We start from the raw sequence: 19649 nt of genomic DNA, 5'->3' as shown, positions 1-19649 counted from the left end.
CATCCGAATTCAAACCGACCCAAATCAAACCAAATTATATGTTTAAACCATTTGGTTCAAAATTTTATCAATCCAAAATATTCAGTTCTAACCGAACCAAATTGATAAACTTAAGTGTTTTTAGTTAGGCTAACTAACTATAATAATAATATTAAGATTTAATATATTTAAACTAAACAACTAAGTATGGTTTATACATTTTTACTTCTAAATGAATAGAATAAACACAACTAAAATAAAATAAAAGAGTATGAATCTCATGCATTAACATCAAAAACGAAAAATTACCTAAGATATTTATATTAGTTTTGAAGATAATAACATAAAATAATTGGATTATCTCTTACATTTTTATTGTGATGTTTAGATTTATGTTTAAATACGAAAAAAATAATGATTTTTTGTCAAATGGTAATTTGTTTATGTTATCATAAATTATATTTTTGTAATTAAACCGTAACAAAACTAAAAAATCAATTTGACTGAACAAAAGAAATTAAATAAAACTGAACTAAAACCAAACCAAATCAAACACAAACCAAACCGAACTAAAATTGTACCAAACCAAATACAAACCAAACTAATATAGGTTGACTTTGATTAAAGTTTTCTTAGACCAAATAAACTAAACCGAATTTGTAATTAAACTGAATTGCTCACCTATACTTTGTCAACTCACATACTTACTCTATAATATACTGCCTTATGTAATGATTCTAACCATCGTAATTTTGAATTCAAATTTTTAACGAAAATACAACAGAAAATTTAACATTGATAGATGGCCAAAAGTTTCAATTAAACATCGTTGATTTATGAATTTAACCAGAATCAAAGGTTATATTGGTCAACTAAAGAAACAAATAACAAGATATACTAACGACATCAATATGAGTAGTTGTAAAAAAAAGTTAGCATTTAAAATATTTTGAAAAAGAAAGAAAGAAAAATAAGAAGAAATAAATAATTTTTCATATGAGACTAGAAAACTTATAAAAATCTCATGCCATGTATCACTTTAATCAATGGTCTAAATATTTTATATTTAAAATTTAATTACATAATTAAGTTATATTTAGTATTATATAAATGATGATTACCAAAAAAAATTTAGTGATATATAAATAATATACTTTAATCAATGGTCTCGACAATAGATACATCACAATTAGCCGTGAAACAGGTTGGTACCGAAGAATAAGCCTTATATAAATTCTAGTAATCCTGATAACGAAAATTACGTAAATTTTGGTTTTGAATGGTAACCAATGAAACGAAGAGGAACACTACAATATTTCTTAACATTCTTTAAAATAATTGACATTCATGAAGAATGGTTTTTGTTTTTCATTCATTTTCCGTAGAGAATTGTAGAACAAATTTGTTCCTAATTAATTTTGATAAAAAAATCATCATTTCTCATCATTCCCAAAATTTTATTCCTACTTATTTTTTCTTATACTTTCCTAATGTTCCTACCGTTACACCATTTGTTTAAACAAGTGAAATATAGGGGTGTAATATCGCAATTAGCATACTTGGGATCTTTTTGTAAACTAATTGGAAGGGGGGTTTTTATTAACTTATGAAAAATATTTTATCCTTTTTAAAGGAAACCCTCCTAGCTAAAGGAGAAGGTTGTGAAGCTTTCTAAGTTAAAATGGCTTTAAGGATCCGTTTCGATTAACCCGTATTCGGATCCGTTTTCTGACGCTCCGATAAATGAATGAACGGCGATGATATATATAAACGTTACAAAGCTCCTCACATCCAACGGCTCTTATTAATCTCAAATTCAAATTCCCCCACCACTTACCTAACACTCGTCTCTCTCTCTCTCTCTCTCTCTCTCTCTCTTCCTCTATTGCTTCAGTATTCTCGATTCTAATTCTCTGGGTTTCTCAACCAGATCCGCCATGGAAGGTACTATTCTCAATTTCTCGATTGATCTGTGTTTCTTTCGATTCGTTTTCTTGATTCGAAACGAAACGATTACGCTGATTAAACACGGTTTTTGGTCAGATCAACATCCAGAAATTTGCAGCGATGGTGTCTCGCCGTGCGAATCGAAGGAGTATTCTGCTGAAGATCACGATCCCGACGCTGGTGATGGTTTCCTCGTTGTGAATTTTGAATTTCGCACAGAGAAAATCACAAGCGAACCTGAAGTTTTGATTTCGATTGCTTGATCCCTAGTCGTAGATATCTCAATCCATTATTTTCCATGTTGAATCAAATTAGGTCTTTAGAAGATTCGAATCAGGGTTTTGGGTTTATAAATTTATTTGATGAATCTGAAACTGATTTGGCTGTGTGTAAGGCAACGAGTTTTGATGCATTACTGATTTGGCTGATAACAGTGGAAGAAAGCGAGGACTCTGTTACAAGTGGAAGCCAACAAGTTTCTCCTAACGGTGGACCAACGCTTCCAATTCTCCAGAAAATTATTGATTTGAGCAGCAAAATCAAGGTACTCCCTTTGTTTTAACAAGTTCCTTCTGAGTTGCAATTGAAAGTGAGTATAATATGGAGGTTTTTTTGTATAGGTCTTGAAGGATGAGCATGCGTTGGTGTCCAACCAAGTGAAAGAAATCAAGAATTGCTCCTTTGTAGAACCGGAAATGTCAAAAGCTCTCCAGCTTCTGAGTCAGTGCCTTTATTTTAGCTTTGTTCAAGGCTTGTTTGCTATTTTTTAATTGATGTTGTGTGTCTTCAATGGCAGCTACTGAGCTTGGAACTCTGAAAAAGCACTACTTGGAAGAGTCATCAGAGAGGAAGCGATTGTACAATGAAAATATCGAACTCAAGGGGAATATCAGGGTCTTTTGCAGATGCAGGCCTCTAAACCAAGCTGACATAGCGAATGGCTGTGCTTCTGTTGTTGAGTTTGATGCCTCCCATGAAAACGAGCTTCAACTGCTTTCATCCGATTCCTCCAAGAAGCGTTTTACGTTTGACCATGTATTCAAGCCTGAGGATGGGCAAGGTAAACTGGCTTTTTGAACACTACACCATTGAGTCTTCTTATCTGACTGTTCCCTTTATGTGCAGAGACTGTTTTTGCACAGACAAAACCTATAGTTACTTCTGTGCTTGATGGTTACAATGTCTGCATTTTTGCCTATGGCCAAACTGGAACCGGGAAGACATTTACCATGGCGGGAACACCAGAGAACAGAGGAGTGAACTACAGGACATTAGAAGAACTCTTTCGCTCTTCAGAAAGTAGAAGCCGTCTCATGAAATTTGAGCTATCTGTTAGCATGCTGGAGGTTTACAATGAGAAGATAAGGGACCTCTTAGTTGATAACTCAAGCCATCCTCCTAAAAAGTAAGTCCTTCATTCTCTTGCTTTGGCAATAGAATAAAAAAAGCCTCACTGTATCTATCTCTGTCTGTGTTGAATTAATGAAGGTTGGAAGTTAAGCAATCAGCAGAAGGAACTCAAGAAGTCCCTGGATTAGTCGAAGCACAAGTTTTCAACACAGACGAAGTGTGGGAACTCCTCAAGAGAGGCTACTGCGTTAGATCTGTGGGATCAACAGCTGTAAACGAGCAAAGCAGCCGCTCTCATTGGTATGCAAAAGGGTCTGGAAACAAAAATCATGTGAAACGAAACCTTACTCATACAATCAAAGCTTTCTTTTTTTGTGCAGCTTGTTGCGAGTGACAGTGAAGGGAGAGAATTTAATCAATGGCCAGAAAACGAGAAGCCATCTTTGGCTGGTGGACTTGGCTGGAAGTGAGCGAGTAGGGAAGGTAGAAGTTGAAGGAGAAAGGCTGAAAGAATCTCAGTTTATCAATAAGTCGCTTTCGGCACTCGGTGATGTTATCTCCGCCCTTGCATCCAAAACAAGCCACATTCCTTACAGGTTTCTCCCTTCCTCCCCTATGTCAAGACATTTTCATTTGAACTTCACTGGTTTAATATGGAAAAACTTTTCTCTCTTTTTTGTTGCGCTAGAAACTCAAAGCTCACTCATATGCTACAAAACTCTTTGGGTAAGTATAGTTCCGTTGTTTACATGCGCCATAGGACATTTTGTTTTTCATCTCCATGATGTGTTCATTTCACTGTCACTTATATAGGTGGAGATTGCAAGACGTTGATGTTTGTTCAGATTAGTCCTAGCTCTGCTGATCAAGGAGAGACGCTTTGCTCCTTAAACTTTGCAAGCAGAGTTCGCGGAATCGAAAGTGGACCTGCCCGGAAACAAGCGGATGTATCTGAACTCCTCAAGCTAAAACAAATGGTAACGTGAATCCTCTGAACTCTTATTCATCTAAGCTTTAAACATATTTAAAGCTGAATTTCTTTTTGTTGTCTCCCTTTATAAACAGACAGAGAAGCTGAAACATGAGGAGAAGGAAACCAAGAAGCTGCAGGACAATGTGCAGTCACTACAGCTACGCCTCACTGCTAGAGAACATATATGCAAAGGACTTCAAGATAAGGTAGTCCAGCTTTAACTAATAGGTTTTGATATGTTTAGTGCTTCTCTTCTTCTAAAGTTGTGGATCATGTTTCAGGTTCGTGATCTGGAATTTCAACTAGCGGAAGAAAGGAAAACCAGAATCAAGCAGGAGACACGAGCTCTAGCGACTGCATCATCATCATCAACAACAGCATCTAGACAACTACCGACAATCACAGAGAAAAAGCCACCTTTGGCTCCCCCAAGATCAATGAGAATGCCACTCAGAAGAATCACAAACTTCATGCCGCAGCAACCATCTCAGGGTCCTCCTGCCAAGAGATTCTCAGACGCAACAAGCAAAGAGAATAATAATAATAATAACAGACTCAGAAGATCATCATCCATGGACATAAATACACTAATGAAACCAAGAAGAAGCTCCATCGCGTTCAGACCAGCCCCTCCTCCGTCATCTATTGCATCAGGTAATAATAAAACACTCCAGCCGAGGAGGAGAGTCTCTATTGCAACGTTGAGACCAGAACCATCGTCATCTTCTTACATGAACATGACTACTCCATCACGTCCTGCGTTCCGTGGTGGTGGTGGTGGCCCGAGAAGGGGGAGATACTCCAAGCTCTTCTCTCCAGACCACAATCTGGTCACTCCAAATGCAATGAAAGGTAGCAGATTCAAGAAGAGCCCTCTTGGAGGAGGAGAAGGGAGCTCGTGGAAGCCGAGACATCCCACGGTGGTTGCATTGCAGAAGAAGGCTGTGGTGTGGAGTCCGCTTAAGTTCAAGAACAGAAGACCATCGTTTATAGCTATGCGAGCTTCTTCCTCTTCTTCTTCTACTACTACCGATTTGGTCAGGAGGGAACAGTAGTGATCTTTTTATTCACAGTCTTTGTGAAAGTGTGTGTTTTACATTAAATAGGATTTCTGTTATTTTTTTGTATTATTCTTCAATTGATTTGTTTAACTACAACTCTATTGAGAGATCTTGTGCTATGGCTTTGATATATGGGATGCAATTCAAACCTCGGCTCAAATGTAAGAAGAAACTATGCAACAGAGTGCATAGCTTCGGAAACAGATAACACAAGTTATATTCATTTTGTTTATACACTACATCGTAGTGTTTACTTCACTAATGACTCACAATCCTATGCTCTTCTTCCCTTGTCTAGTTATGTTAATGAAACAGTGAGGCTTTGGGTGTATTGACTTGTAAAATATATATAAAAGATGGTTGCAAGAACCTCTCTCAATTCAATTCTTCAATCCATAAGGCATTTTTGCATTTGATAGAACAAGATCCCACATCAAGGAGACAAAAGTTCTTTTGTTATTGATAAAACTCAACACAATGTCTATTGTAACTATATGTTCTCTTCTTTCTCTTGTCCCTTAATGTTCCTACAAGATCTTGAAAAGCCCATTTTTTCTATTAATCTTCTAAAAAACAGAACGCTGGTTTAAACTTAGGATAAACAAACTCAGAACAAGAGATTTGCCATCTTCTTTTCGCGTTCACACCTTGAGACACTGGCTTCTTCATTCTCAAATCTTCTCAGGCAGAAGCGCTCTTTCTTGCAGCATACACACGGTATGCAGCCAGTCCAACGACTACAGCAGCAGCTCCAACTGTTATACGAAGTTTTTGTTAATGGGTTTTGTTTGTTCGTGCGAGAAAAATTGTGTCAAGATTCAAGAGACCATGGAAGTAAACATACTTGAAACAGCCATAAGAGAGCGGTTGATTAGCCTGTTGTAATGTTTGCGGCTTTTTCCTGCTTCAGTTTCTGGAATACTCAGATGAGGATGTTGCGCTGCAGCTACGATTTTGCGGAATAAGTTGTTGAAATCACCCAGTTTCGAGCTGATGGATACCGGAGGCTCTATTCCCATATCTTGTGTCACCTGCAAAGAGATTCGTGTGCATAAACATTGCTTTATAAGTCATTCTCGTTTTCTTAATAGACTCAGAGGTCAATAAGAGCCTTACCCTTGTGGATTCTTGTATGCAAATTGGGAATGAATCAAGATCGTCCTTGGCTGAAACCATGAGACAAGGGACCTCATATCCGGAGGCCTCTCCGTGAGTTGCAACTTCTACAAGTAGCTCAGTCGCTCTCTTCCATGACGACTCATCAGAGCTGGAGGAAAGCAAAATCAGAGGATGACAAAGGCATATACTTGAGCATGTCTCAGCCAATCAAAGAGAAAGAAACATTACCTGTCATACACGAAGACAGCTATGTCACATGCAGCCAACGACTCCTTGGATGAAAATAGCCCTTTAGCCCCATCATCTGGAATTTCCCTCATCACAAGAGTTTTCTTTGCACTCTACACCCAGAGAATCGTAATTTTCAGATTAATGAGCAAAGTACATACAGAGAATAAACAAAAAGTAGCCTCAAAAGATGCCAAAAAGGTAGCACGTCTGAAAACTTTTGTTCACTCAGGTTTGCTATTCTTGCGCAGTATTTTGCACATATCTCTTTATGCGCTCACAAACACACACATAATGAGACAAATTGCATAAGTATTCCCACTCACCCCAGAGTCATCGACCATATTTACTGCATAGCGCTCATCAGTGGTTGATCCCTGGTTTTCATATAACCTAGATCATGAAGAGACATAACTGTAAACCATATGGAGAGGTCATCTAAAAAAAGAGGAAAATTCTCTGCTCTAACTATATGCAACCGTCTCCATGCATAAAAACATGGAACGTATTATATTATTTTCTGTTTATATTTTGGAAATGCAATAAGATTCGGTACAAACCTTCCAAGAAAGCAATTCAGTAATGCAGATTTTCCAGCGTTATTGGGTCCAAACACAAAGCACTGGAAAACTTTTCTTTCGCATTGTTGCTTTTTGCGATCTAAACGCCTCCTCCTAGTAAGACGAATGGCAGAAGATGGATCACCCGGGAATCCAATGTAAATCAGATATTCCACACTCTTAGCTGGTTCTAGTATTGTCATCAGTGACCACTGGAAGGATATAATTGAAAGATTAGGAAACATAATATACCTGATTCAATGGACAACTTGGTAAAACTAGGTCCCAAACAATAATGATAAGAAATCCACTCAAATTGCAAAACCACATAAAATCCAATGATAAAGTTGTATATGTTCCAAACAATAAAGATACATAAGCAATTATGACTGACAGCAAGAATTGCATGACATTTAGTCTGTCAATCAAAAACCAAAAGCAAAAACGAAACAAAGAAGAATGAGTATTATGTGTTTGCATGCATACAAAATGTTTCCTTTGTTGAGCATATGTGAAAGAGGAGAGTACTGATTACCAGTGACAGGAAAGCGTCAACCGATAGTCCTCCAAGGGCAGTTTTCTCTGCAGCGCCATCATAAGGAGCATCTTTCCAAGGACTGACATTCATAATTTATTGTGGCTTTTTAATGAAGTGGAGACTATCAAAATCAAAATTACAAGTTCTTTGCTTTCTGAAGGTGGAAAAGGTACCTTTCAGGTGCAGTTGAAAAAAGATCCTCAATCTCTTGAGGTCTCAGATTATTATCCTGCAAAGTGAAAACTTATTATTACAAATTGACAACTATAAAAACTGCAACCTAAACCCATTAGTTTTAAACAAAAAAGTACCTCATCGTCATCAAACATCATAAACACTCCTTTCAAGAATTCAATTGCTACATCTGTCAACTCGACACTCTACAGAAACAATGAACACAATCATTAGCTGCACAACGCCGAAGAAGGCAAGTTACTGTAAAAATATAGCAATGAAACAAATACGCATCCACATTCTATTGCTGTTAAAATTCGAAAAAAAAAAATAGATATACAGCTCATCCAGTGGCAGATGACTGCAAAACCCAATAAATACAAAAAAAACACTGCAATTTACCTGATCAGGTGTTCGTTTGAATAATGAAGGCGGGAGCAATTCATCAGCAAGTCTGATCTCATTGTTATACCCAAACTTCCTAAGTACAGTCCATGTTGTCTCGAGCCTCCCTTTCTCAATAAAAAGTGCATGTAGAAACAGGAAGCCGGTCACTGTCAGTCCTCTTTCATTCACACCTTCTGGCAACTTTTCTTGCACAACCCTCTTAACACCTTCAATTTCAGAAGGCTGCAATGGTGCATGAAAGCACTTGACCTATTTGGAAACAGCAATTAGATGTGTCATCGGGATACGAGATTCATTACTTCTTTAAAACCCTGAAGGATAGGCCAGAGCCAATTCTATGAAGAAATAGCCAAAACACAAGAAGAGAAAATAGAACCTGAAAATCATTTAACTCAGCCTCGCTAAGAGCACCATCTCTGTCCTGATCACAGAGTATAAAGATACGCTTCAAGGCCCTTACACACCGGGGCTTCAATGCCTGGGCTTCTTGATCGAACAGAGGTCCAGTTGGGTGAAGGACAGTTTTTTGTGCATAATAGAAAACTTCTTGTGCCTACAGGAAAGCGTTTCTATTAGGATCATAGTTCAGGCCTAAAATGTAGTGTATACTTCGTATTCTAAAGTTGTTTTATGACTAGGCATCCCTAATAAAGTGCAAACCAATCACGATAGTAACCACTTCCAAGCCAAAAAAATCGGCACAACTTAAGTCCTTCGAATTTCTTGGTAAGACGATCACATGCCTAAGCTACATCGAATCAACTTTGGTGCCATGTTTGAGCTAAGACAAATATAATATCTCAAGAGGAATAACGAAGTCATGAAACCTGGAGTTGCTTTAGAGCAGAACACTCGATACAAGTCTCAATCTCCCGAAACTGCTGCATTATAGGTGACATCACTTGTTCGAGGCTGACCTGGTTATTGTCGTCTCTGAAGTCAAGCTTACAACCTGCTACTATTATAGGAACTTTTACCTGTTTAAAAAAAAATAGATCACAAGCCAATCTTAAAAGCAGCTAAAGTTTAGTCCACAACAACTCTGTTATAAAAGAACAGTGATATTAAGTACCAGGAGTGAATCTATACACCTGCTAAAACATGAAGATTGACATGACTAAACTGAAAACAGAGAGGCTAAAATCAAACCTCTAATCGCCGAAGCTCTGGAAGCCAGTATGTAGTCAAACCTTCAAGTGTCTCAGGTCGATCACAAGCATACGTCAAAACCACCGCATCTGCCTGCTTCAATTCCTCGGCAACCATGTTCCTATCTTCCGGCCTGAACCACACAAGCATAATTATCAAAAGATACATCAACAAAGCTGCAAACCATAAAACAGTTCTCTTTCCAGCTAACATACACATTTGGTACATTACTATACTAACAACGATAACATATGAGCAAACAGTAACCCTACACAATGTGGCTATGTTCGTTTATGTGTCGCGCGACCTTTTACGTTAACTTGCGACCTACGACTAAGATTACGACCTGCCTGCGATTAAAATTATGTTCGTTTACATGTCGCGCGACCAAATTTTTTATAAGTTTTAGTAGCTGTTTTTTCGGGTGACTTGAATCAGAACCTACGACTGGTCGATGTCGCGCAACATCAAACGAACACCAACAACCTGCGACTGTGACCAATCACAGGTTACGCGACAGCAAAACGAAATAGGTAAACGAACAGGGCCCGTCACTCATCTGCCATAAGGCAACTAACTTCCCTCTCCACATCACCATAAGACCCATTCTTTTATCTACAGTCTCTACACTAGCATCACTATCCTTCCAAGAAGACTTATCATTCTTCATACCTGGAGGAAGTGTCGACAATGGTGACGGGAATACCATCAGGGAAGAACTCAAAAGGGAGCTTGGTGTCAGGCAACACGGGAGGGACATTGGGAGGGAACGAATCGGTGGCCGCAGCAACAATCAAGCTCGATTTTCCAGTTCCCTTGTCACCAACCACAACGATCCTCACGGATTTGAGCGAGCCGGGACAATCAACAGCAGCAGCCGCCATCAGAAAGAAACTGCAAAATCAAAAAAAAAAAAAAAACGAATTAACCTAATTCTTTACTGACTCTCAATATACACTCAGATGATTAGCGATTCGATACTTAGGTACTCGAGAATCGTAAGCTCGAGTTAGATTAAAGAGGAGAGGAAAGTAAGGTGAGATCGAAGATTAGGTAACGAAAACGAGAGATAAGGGATGACCTCTAAGGTTGGAGAGTGAGTGGGGAGACGCGAAGGGGTGAAAACTCTTGGAAAACCCTAGAGTTTTTGGGTGTGGGGGAAGGAGGAATGTGGCGGTGACGATGAGGAGAGGAGAGGAGAGGAAAAAGCTTTCTATTCTAGTGGCGTTTCTGTAAATACTAGCACTGTAATTCTTTTTTTTTTCTTTTTTGACAACCACGCATAAATCATTTTTCTAAAAAAAGAATTTTTCATTTTCTAGTATTTAGTGAAAATGTGGTTGTATTTTACCATTTTTGCAAAAGTGTTTCCTTTTTGTGCATATATTTAAACCAATGTTTGGTCGATAAAATGTTATTTCTAAGAATAATATTATCTAACCATTTATGGTTTAAATTGAGTTGTTTCACGGACTACATCAGGACTTCGAACATGATTTAGGGGGTGTTATTGGTTTGTGTTTTATAAGGAGTTTTAAAGACTTTAGAGTTACAATGAGTCTAGTGTTATTTAATTAAGACTTTCTAAAACTTTGTTAAACTCTGGTGTTATTGGTTTATAAATTTATAACAAGTTTTTAAAAGTTTTTAAAAGTCTAGAGTTATTGGATTCATTATTTAATAAAATCAGTAAAAATCTTGTGTTATTCAACAAAAATGAAAGTAAATGACTTTTCCATTGTTTTTAAATATGTTGTTATTAGTTTATGATTCTACATACTTTTCATTATAAAATCTACTAAGAAAGTATCGCAAGTTAATCATGTATTGTCAAAGTTTTTTTAAAAACTGGATGAGATATAATTAAATAATAGGTCAGCATCGTTTCTTCTGAAATCATCCCAAGTGAATCATTTTGCTTTGTGGTCCTTCACTACCAAGTCTGGTCTCACACCATATAAAAACAATTTACCATATCAAGAGTTCGTTATTGTTGCTTTCGTGATCGGAAACCTGCAAGAATATCTCTCAATCCTTTGTGTGTTTTTCTCTGTTATTACAACAACTACAATATGTCACAGGACACAGCCCATCACTTTTGCAAAATCTCCAGTCGTTACTGAACCAAAGGTTGTTCTCTTTGTTACGTCCGCATCAATGGTGGTCTTGCGGACATAGGACGTGACACACAAACTCAATGCAAATACAAATGATAACAATTAACAATGCAAACAAATACACGAAGAGTGAGCATAAATACAAATGATAATACAAACACAAAAGATTTCAAGACTGATAAACACAACATTAACAACGTTGTTAACGTTAGATGAATACCTAAGTCAGTTAATGTTAAACAAAATACTATCACAAAGACGATAATCTCTTGATAATCAATATAGATCGGGGAAAATCCCAAAACATAACCTGATACCAAATTTGAAGCGAGTATGATTATCTAAATTAGGAATCTCTTTCATGGCTTCCCATATGCTATCTTTTTTTCTATCAGTTTCCTTCTCTTCAGCTTCCTTCTCTTCAGCTTCTCGTTTTAGCTTTTCTTCTCTTTTCTCAGCTTCTCTTTGTTGTCTTTCTTCTCTTTGTTGTATGACACTAAGAATTTTGTTGCTAACTATGATCATAGAATCATCTTGATCATTTTTCAGCTTATCTGCATTGGTATCAGCTTCCCTTCTTGACCTCTTCCTTGGATGAAGCTTTTCTGCACGATCCTTTGAACCTGTACATGGAAAAGCTGACATACCACATTCTGTTGATGGTTGTTGAGATGATAATTCAAAGACTTCATCGCTGCTTTGATGAAGGTTTATGTTTTCTCTCGTTTGACTAATATCTTCAACTCTAAAGGTGCGAGCATCAGTACTATCACCCATTCCAATCGCAAAACCACCGGTTGCTACGCCATTTCCAAATATGATTTGCAGATCTTCATATTTTTCAACCGAATCATACCGTAGATGCTTGTGCGTAGGATGTTTCTGCAGATTAATAAACACAGTTAAGTTATAAGATATTTTTGAAAACTAAAGTTATGATGTTTAAATTTATATAGACAAATACATACCTTTAAATTCTCGTCCCACACCTTGTCTGTAGCAGTATACTTTTTCGTGTCAGGATCCCATCCAAATCCAGAATTGCAGCGTTGATGATCCAAATGGTTTTGGTATTTTTTTCTCTCAAATATTTAATCCTACTTAGGTAATGCTTGTGTTCTTTTTGGCATCCAAGTTTTTCATTGAGAACAGGCAAACAATTTTGTTCCACCGTGAACTTGTTTATTAAACCATTAGCATCACACCAATTTCGATGAATTGCATCAACAAGTAAATCGATCAGAAGTTTTGTTTCCTCTTTTCCCCATTGACTATACCCACCTTTTTCTTTATTCTTTTGTGAATCCCCCATTAGCTAGTTATTATATAATAATAATATCACAAGATCAACATACGAAACTAGAAAAGAACCATAAATGAAATATGAATGAAGAACTAATGCATATAATCATAGAATTATACATGACATAAATGTACCTCAGAGCTGCAAATTTTGGAGAAGCTTCTGAATTGTTGCGTCTTCACATGGATATAATTTATAGAAAACGAATAGCCAATGCAACAAATAATGGATAATTACGAATACGTTGCAACACAATATTGTAACACGATACTATCTTTATTATGCAATACTTCAAGATAAACTCTACAAAAGTTTATAATTATCTCCTCCCTAAAAATCTACACTAATCTATAAAACTCTTGGTAGAATTCTAAGTAAATCTAAATTCTGTTAAAATTTGGTAAATTGTTTTTATAATAATAATCATCAAAACTCTTCTATACTCATAAACCAATAACAGCCCCTTATATTCTTTGGGGGTAGAGATATTCGGCGGACTTACTAGCAAAAAAGAAATAATGAGATACTGTACTTTCTTCTATATAAAACAAATATATACAATAACGAAAGACTGTACTTTTTTCCATATAAATCAAATATAGATAAATGAGAATACTTCTCGGAGAATCAGCTCGTCTGATCAACACTTAATCTTAATTTAAATGAATAGCTAACGAAAAAAGAAGTTATTTATGGTTTATATAGAAAACCAATACTTTTTGGTTTAAATAATTTACTGACTATTTGTGCTGACATTTCAGAACCTGCAAATATAGATCAAGTTTATATTTTCAAAATTATATTGCAAAAGTTAAAATGCATTTGTCTCTAAAGTAAAACCGACCATCCAATCAAATGTTTAATCATATCCACTAAATCTAAATCAGGTCTATCTCTAAAGTAAAACACTGATCATTTATCAGATTTAAAATTATATCCACTAATTTTAAATCTGATCTTTAAGTAAAACCAATCATCCAATCAGATTTTTATTCGTATCCACTAAATCTGTCATTTTGGCTGTGCTTTGTCTATAATATCTAGACTAAAATGGAATCAAGAATTTTGGCCATTTTTCATCAAAGTAACACGGGAACGAATAACATAACTCTTATTTGTTGGAACTGAAAATTTTATATTCTTGAAGCAAAGTTTAAGACCAATGAATGCATAACTGAGGAGATGCATTCCCCAAGAAAACAATCCGATTATGCATAAAAAGTCCCAAAATAAAGTTCCACAGAATCAAAGAAACACTACGATAGAAAATTTTCATCAAGAGTTGTAATGAAATCATTCAAAATCAAGCTTTGGACTTTTTGCCTTTGGTGTCTGCAGCCACTGGCTTAGCCTTGAAAGGCAAAAACGTCTCTCCGCCCATGAAAGGCTGCAAAACCTTAGGGATCTCCACGCCATTCTCTCGCTGGTAGTTCTCGAGGATGCAGCAGATGGTTCTCTCGGTGGCGGTAAGAGTCGAGTTCAGCATGTGTACGTACTGCTTCGCCTGCTCATTGCTCTGCATCCAAGAAAACCCACATCAAAGACATTACACAAGATCGAGTATCTTTGCTAACTAAACGAGAAAAGAACAGAGAGAGAGATGTACCTTCTTCTGACCGTATCGGATCTCAAGTCTTCGGGCTTGGTAGTCTGTGCAGTTGGAACACGACACGAGCTCTCTGTAAGTCTCCGACGAAGGAAACCAAGCTTCCAAGTCGTACTTCTTAGCAGCTGCGTCGTTCAGAGCTCCCGAGACGATGGTAACGATTTGGTATGGAAGTTTTAGCTGCATAGGAATCATCATATACAATAGCCTAATTAGAAAACAATGAAAATTTCACAAGGTTTCCTAACTTTGAATGTTGACATTACCGCTTGATAAAAATCTTTCGAGTTCTGCATCATCTCGTCAAGCATTTTCCACGAATCATTCTCGTTAGGACCAGTGATGCAGAACTGTTCAATCTTCTCAAACTGGTGAACACGGAAAATGCCAAGTGTGTCTCTTCCGTGGGAACCAGCTTCTTTTCTAAAGCAGGACGAGTAACCAGCATATCTGGACAACAAGATTATCATGTCAATAGGTTGTAACTCAATAGTCTACTTGCTGCTATGTTTACCTTATGGGAAGCGCACTCGGAGGGATCCATTCATCAATATGGTATGCACAAAGAGGTTGCTCAGCAGTAGCAATAAGGTACTTGTCATCTCCTTCACCAGTCACCTGAATAAAACAACGATCAACTCAGACTCAAAAGCTATAACAACATAATTTAGAGCATATGTTTTTGTAAGACCTTGTAAAGCTCTTCATCAAACTGAGCCAACTGTGCGCACTTGGCCATGACATCCTTCCTCATGAAGAAAGGAGGCTGCAGTCCAGTGAAACCTCTCTTTTTCAAGAAGGTGAGTCCAAAGTTGATAAGAGCTTGGTTAAGTAGCAACCCATCTCCTTTCAGAAAAAAGCCTCTTGCTCCAGCAATCTCAGTACCTGATGTCAAAACAGCATTCTAATGAAAACCCACAATACCGATTCAGGACGTGACAAAATGTGTAAAGCCAATGCTAGTACCTCTCTTGGTATCTGCGATATCAAGAAGCTCAACGAGATCCACATGGTTTTTCAGCTTAAAACCAGGGGAAGCAACAAGCTTCTCACCCCAAGCATCGTTCACAGCATTGTTCGCCTGCAAATGAAAACACCATACACTTGTATAAAGCACTCTCCTTTCACAATGCAGACAAAAAGAACAAACCTCATCGTTGTTAACGGGAACAGAGTCGTGGATGAGATTCCCAACGGTCTCCAACTTAGCCTTCAACGCAGCGTAAGCTTCACGAACTTCAGCCTCCTTCTCAGTAGCATCACGTTTGTTCTTCTCCGTTTGCTGAATCACCTCACTCGCATCAGCACCAGACTATCCCAAACAAAAACCAAAAAGTTTCATTTAATCATCCTAAGTAATAAACACAAGGAAGCTAGATATAAGAAGTTACTAACGATCTTGAGCTTGGCGACTTGCTTGTTCAGCTTGTTGAACTCCTTGCGGAAATTATCTACTTCGAATTGACCTGAACCAACATACGCCAAGAAAACGTCTGTTAGCAATCAAAGATCGATTCTTGAGAGTTATTAAAAGGGGATGATATGGTTTTACGCTGGCGCCATTCTTTGTCGAGCCTGATGATCTCGTCGACGACTTCGACGCTGGCGAATCTCCGGCGTTGGGATTCGCGGATGATCTCGGGGTTGTTTCCCTTCTCTTCCCGGAATAGATTGATGTCCAACATGTTTTTGTGTGCGTTCTTCTCTCTGTGAATGAAAACGGAAACGAGGATATGAATCTCAAAAGCTCAAATCAACAGTTAGGGATTTGGAGATGAGAAGCAACAACGTTAAGCGATAACTTACGTAGGACTGTGGAGAAGAAGAAGAAGGAGACGACTCTGCGGCGATGATTTTTACCTCTGAAGCGGAGAAACTCTATCTAGGGTTTGTGTAAATTGATTTTCTTTATTTAAATCAATAACCGACACGTCCCGTGTATTTCACTAAATCACGGAAATAACCCAAAACTTTCGGATATATACAAAAAAAACCCTTTTCTTTCCATCAACAATCTTCAGGTCTAATTACTGTATCTCAGTAAATTAAATCGGTGTATATTATTGTAACTTTTCCACGTCGTGGCATTACCAAGGTTGAGAAATAGTATATTCAACGAAGTGAAATTATGTAAATCTTAAATTAATCTAATCGTCAATCTTTTCAATTCTGACATGAGATAAATATAAACAAAACTTATTATATATCACTCACTTGCATGACATTACTGTTGGAACCTTACTATATATCACGCACTTGCATAGTTGCATGACATTAGTCCTGGAGATAATTTTGCTTATGGGCTTAGCCCAGATACATTTGAGAGCCCAATAAAACTCAAAAACATACGGTAGAGAAACCCAATATGTCTCTTTCTTCTTCAACTATGTGAGAATGTACAGCCCCAGCGTATTCGAGTGTCAATGTACAGCAGGATTCGTCTTGCTGCAAATAAGACTTTCTCCACCACCAGCGTATCCAGGCGCGTGTCTTCACGCGCCTCCACGGACACGTCATCCTTATCTCATCATAATAGCTTGGAGGAGATACTGAGAAAGAACGGTCCACGACTCAGCGTCCCTTCCCTGCTCCAGCAACGAGTCGACTCGGGCCACGCCGTCACGTTACCTGAGCTCCGGTTCATCACCAACCGCCTCATTAAATCTAACCGCCACGATCTCGCACTCCAGGTTCGAAAGTGTAATGACCCCAACCCCAAGGTATCTCCAAAGGCCAACTTATTTTTTTTAAAAAGGAAGAAAGAAAGAGAGAGAGAAAGAGAGAAGAGAAAAGAGAACAAGAAGAGACAAGATCAAGAAGATCGAGTAAGAAGAGAAGAGCACCTAGGCTCTGATACCATGAAATTTGATGAATCTCCTTGAGGAGAGTAGTTCTATTGACAAGGCATAAATAGCCATGGTTGTTACACACTGTTACACAAATATCGTAACTATCAAATCTACAAAGATTGTATCTTATCTACTAACAGAATATCCTATTCTAACACGAGCCTCTCCTCAGGATATTTTTTTTCTGAGAGAGACGGAATGGTGGTTCACCGTTGAGAGCCTCTTCCTCTTCCTCTAGCATCTAGTATCAGCTACCATGTCTCTTCCCCTGTTTGGCTTGTGCTCTCCCCTCTGTATTTGAAGGTTTGATGCTTAGGATCTTCGAGGACAAATCTGGTGTGTCCCTTCATAGTCCTGGAGTTGGAGCCTCGTCTTGGTGGTTTTTGCATGTTTAGAGAGGTCCTATGACTTCTCCTTCTCTTCATCCTAATTGCAAGCTCCGGGTGGTTTCCTTCTGATAGCTTCGAAGTCTTCGCTATCTTCTGAGTTTCCATGTGTCGCGTAGCCAGTTTTCGGGGAGCATTGTACCGCCTCCGCTTGACTATGGTTCACCTCATGTGTTTCACTGAAGTGTTGATTTCCCTGTCTCATCCGGAAGAGATCTACCCGAGAGGCTTTTGGTGAAGGTTTCAATGAAGTCCCCCCTCAGCTAGCACCGGAGCGGATTACTAGGCCCTCTGTCGTCGCAGCTTGTGAGACCTTCGGGTTCATCTTCAGCAAACCATCTCCGCTAAGAGCATCTCCAATGTAAAACTCCATTTTTTCCTCCAAAATGGAGTAAAATGAATATGGAGTAAAAATGCTCCAACTCCACTCCATTTCCTACTCCATAATGGAGTGATGAACAAACAAAAAATAGATTACTCCATTTATGGAGTAAATTCCATTATGAAGTGAGAAATGAAGTTGGGTTGGAGAATTCCTTACTCCATATTCACTTTTACACCATTTTAGAGGAAAAAATGGAGTGGGGATGGAGATGCCCTAAGTCTACTCCTCGGTTCCTGTTGACTCTGTCTAGGTTCTTGGAAGTGCTTGTTAGGAACAGTTGATGCATGTTGCTTTCTTGTAGTTCTAAGGTTTGTTCACATTTAAATCTTAGTTCTTAGATGGATGTAATAAGTTTTTTTTAACTTTTTTGCGGCCTATTGCATCAGATCAGCTTTCGAGCAGATGGGATTGCAACTCTTTGTAATCAGACTATCATTACCCTGTTAATGACATTTACCATTTAGCAAGAAAAAAAAACGTGTCTATTATGTGAGTGTACGCATAATCGTTTTTTTGAACACAAATTTAATTGATTATGTGGTTAGTTGGGGGCAGTAAAAGCATCCCCAACAAACAATGTTTTGGATACAAGCAGGGTATCCTTTGCCAACCTATCAGCTATTACATTTCTTTCTCGGGGAATCCAAGAAAAATTGACAAACTCAAATGCAGAAGCATAAAACAAGATATCTGAGACCACCCCATAGAGCTCGGTAGGGCAGTGGCCGTCGGTGATAGATTTAACAAGTTGAGAGGCATCAGATTCAAAGAGAACCGTCTTGATTTGCAGATTTTGACAGGTGATGATTGCTTCGCGGAGAGCAAGACTCTCAGCTATGAGAGGAGATCCCACACACCTTGTCTTTGCTTTGAAGGATTGGTTACCAGAGCTAGAGAGGATAACCCATCCCAAGCCGGCTGAATTGTTTGCGCTGGACCATGCCGCATCAGATCGAACAACCACTGCGCCCGCTGGAGGAGCCTTGCCCTGTGTGGGCTTGTGGAGGTGACGCGCTGGTTCCTTCTTCACTTCCCTTGACCATTCACGTGCTAGTGCAATGGCAGAGGACAATGTAGTTTCTAGGGAGGCAGAGTGGCCATCAAAGACAAAGTTGTTTCGAGCTTTCCACAGCATCCATAGGATCCAAGGAAATAGAGAGCCCGACGTTATACCTGCAGGGGGGAGACATTGTTTCGCACAGAAAGAGGTCCAGCTAGACATTAAATCTATCATTCCTCTGAAATCCAGTTCGGACGTGAAAGGGGCTAGTTGCCAGACTTGCTGTGCAAACCTACACTGGAAGAAGAGATGAGTAATAGATTCTGAGCAGCCGCACCTCTTACAAAGGGGGTCAACAACAATGTGTCTCTCTAGTAGCTGTTCGCCAACCGGCAGTGCTCCTTTGAGTAGTTTCCATGAGAACAGTTTCACTTTTGGTGCACATGGCAAGTTCCATACATTAGTGCTCCATTTGAAGTTCGCACCACCCTGGTTTCTAGCAAACAACTCCTCTCCA

The 19649-nt window shown here is 38.4% G+C and overlaps 4 protein-coding genes across 5 annotated transcripts; 1 reads left to right on the top strand and 3 right to left on the bottom strand.

Moving 5' to 3' along the window:
• Positions 1-1859: 1859 nt before the first annotated feature.
• LOC106323066 (kinesin-like protein klp-3) lies at positions 1860-5460 on the top strand. Its single transcript, XM_013761234.1, has 12 exons — positions 1860-1923; positions 2023-2106; positions 2361-2470; positions 2547-2646; positions 2723-2986; positions 3052-3331; positions 3415-3576; positions 3657-3872; positions 3965-4002; positions 4090-4253; positions 4342-4455; positions 4531-5460. The coding sequence occupies exons 1-12, from the start codon at positions 1917-1919 to the stop codon at positions 5302-5304; spliced, it is 2313 nt and encodes a 770-aa protein (XP_013616688.1). The 5' UTR covers positions 1860-1916; the 3' UTR covers positions 5305-5460.
• Positions 5461-5745: 285 nt separating this feature from the next.
• On the bottom strand, positions 5746-10689 carry LOC106327761 (mitochondrial Rho GTPase 1-like). The gene is made up of 15 exons (XM_013766006.1): positions 10568-10689; positions 10159-10380; positions 9487-9619; positions 9165-9314; positions 8714-8890; positions 8332-8586; positions 8067-8135; positions 7929-7984; positions 7753-7834; positions 7218-7429; positions 6984-7050; positions 6658-6770; positions 6427-6577; positions 6155-6341; positions 5746-6065 (listed from the first exon to the last, which is right to left on the bottom strand). The coding sequence occupies exons 2-15, from the start codon at positions 10368-10370 to the stop codon at positions 5992-5994; spliced, it is 1938 nt and encodes a 645-aa protein (XP_013621460.1). The 5' UTR covers positions 10371-10380; positions 10568-10689; the 3' UTR covers positions 5746-5991.
• A 1190-nt stretch (positions 10690-11879) lies between these two features.
• Positions 11880-12915, bottom strand: LOC106324472 (uncharacterized protein At2g29880-like). Its single transcript, XM_013762434.1, has 3 exons — positions 12885-12915; positions 12572-12597; positions 11880-12485 (listed from the first exon to the last, which is right to left on the bottom strand). The coding sequence occupies exons 1-3, from the start codon at positions 12913-12915 to the stop codon at positions 11880-11882; spliced, it is 663 nt and encodes a 220-aa protein (XP_013617888.1).
• A 1109-nt stretch (positions 12916-14024) lies between these two features.
• LOC106318974 (serine--tRNA ligase) lies at positions 14025-16398 on the bottom strand. 2 transcript variants are annotated; one of them, XM_013757160.1, is made up of 10 exons: positions 16319-16398; positions 16065-16219; positions 15908-15978; positions 15663-15824; positions 15479-15593; positions 15204-15397; positions 15027-15130; positions 14779-14962; positions 14513-14692; positions 14025-14422 (listed from the first exon to the last, which is right to left on the bottom strand). In XM_013757160.1, the coding sequence occupies exons 2-10, from the start codon at positions 16195-16197 to the stop codon at positions 14210-14212; spliced, it is 1356 nt and encodes a 451-aa protein (XP_013612614.1). In that variant the 5' UTR covers positions 16198-16219; positions 16319-16398; the 3' UTR covers positions 14025-14209. The 2 variants fall into 2 exon arrangements, with proteins under 2 accessions (XP_013612614.1, XP_013612621.1); XM_013757167.1 differs by lacking the exon at positions 16319-16398 and having other exon boundaries at positions 16065-16294.
• Between the last annotated feature and the right edge of the window lie 3251 nt (positions 16399-19649).

Source organism: Brassica oleracea, chromosome C2 (genome assembly GCF_000695525.1).
Source record: "Brassica oleracea var. oleracea cultivar TO1000 chromosome C2, BOL, whole genome shotgun sequence".
NCBI lineage: Eukaryota > Viridiplantae > Streptophyta > Magnoliopsida > Brassicales > Brassicaceae > Brassica > Brassica oleracea.
Note: the sequence above shows the minus strand (reverse complement) of the source record. Positions and strands in the feature narration are given on the sequence as shown.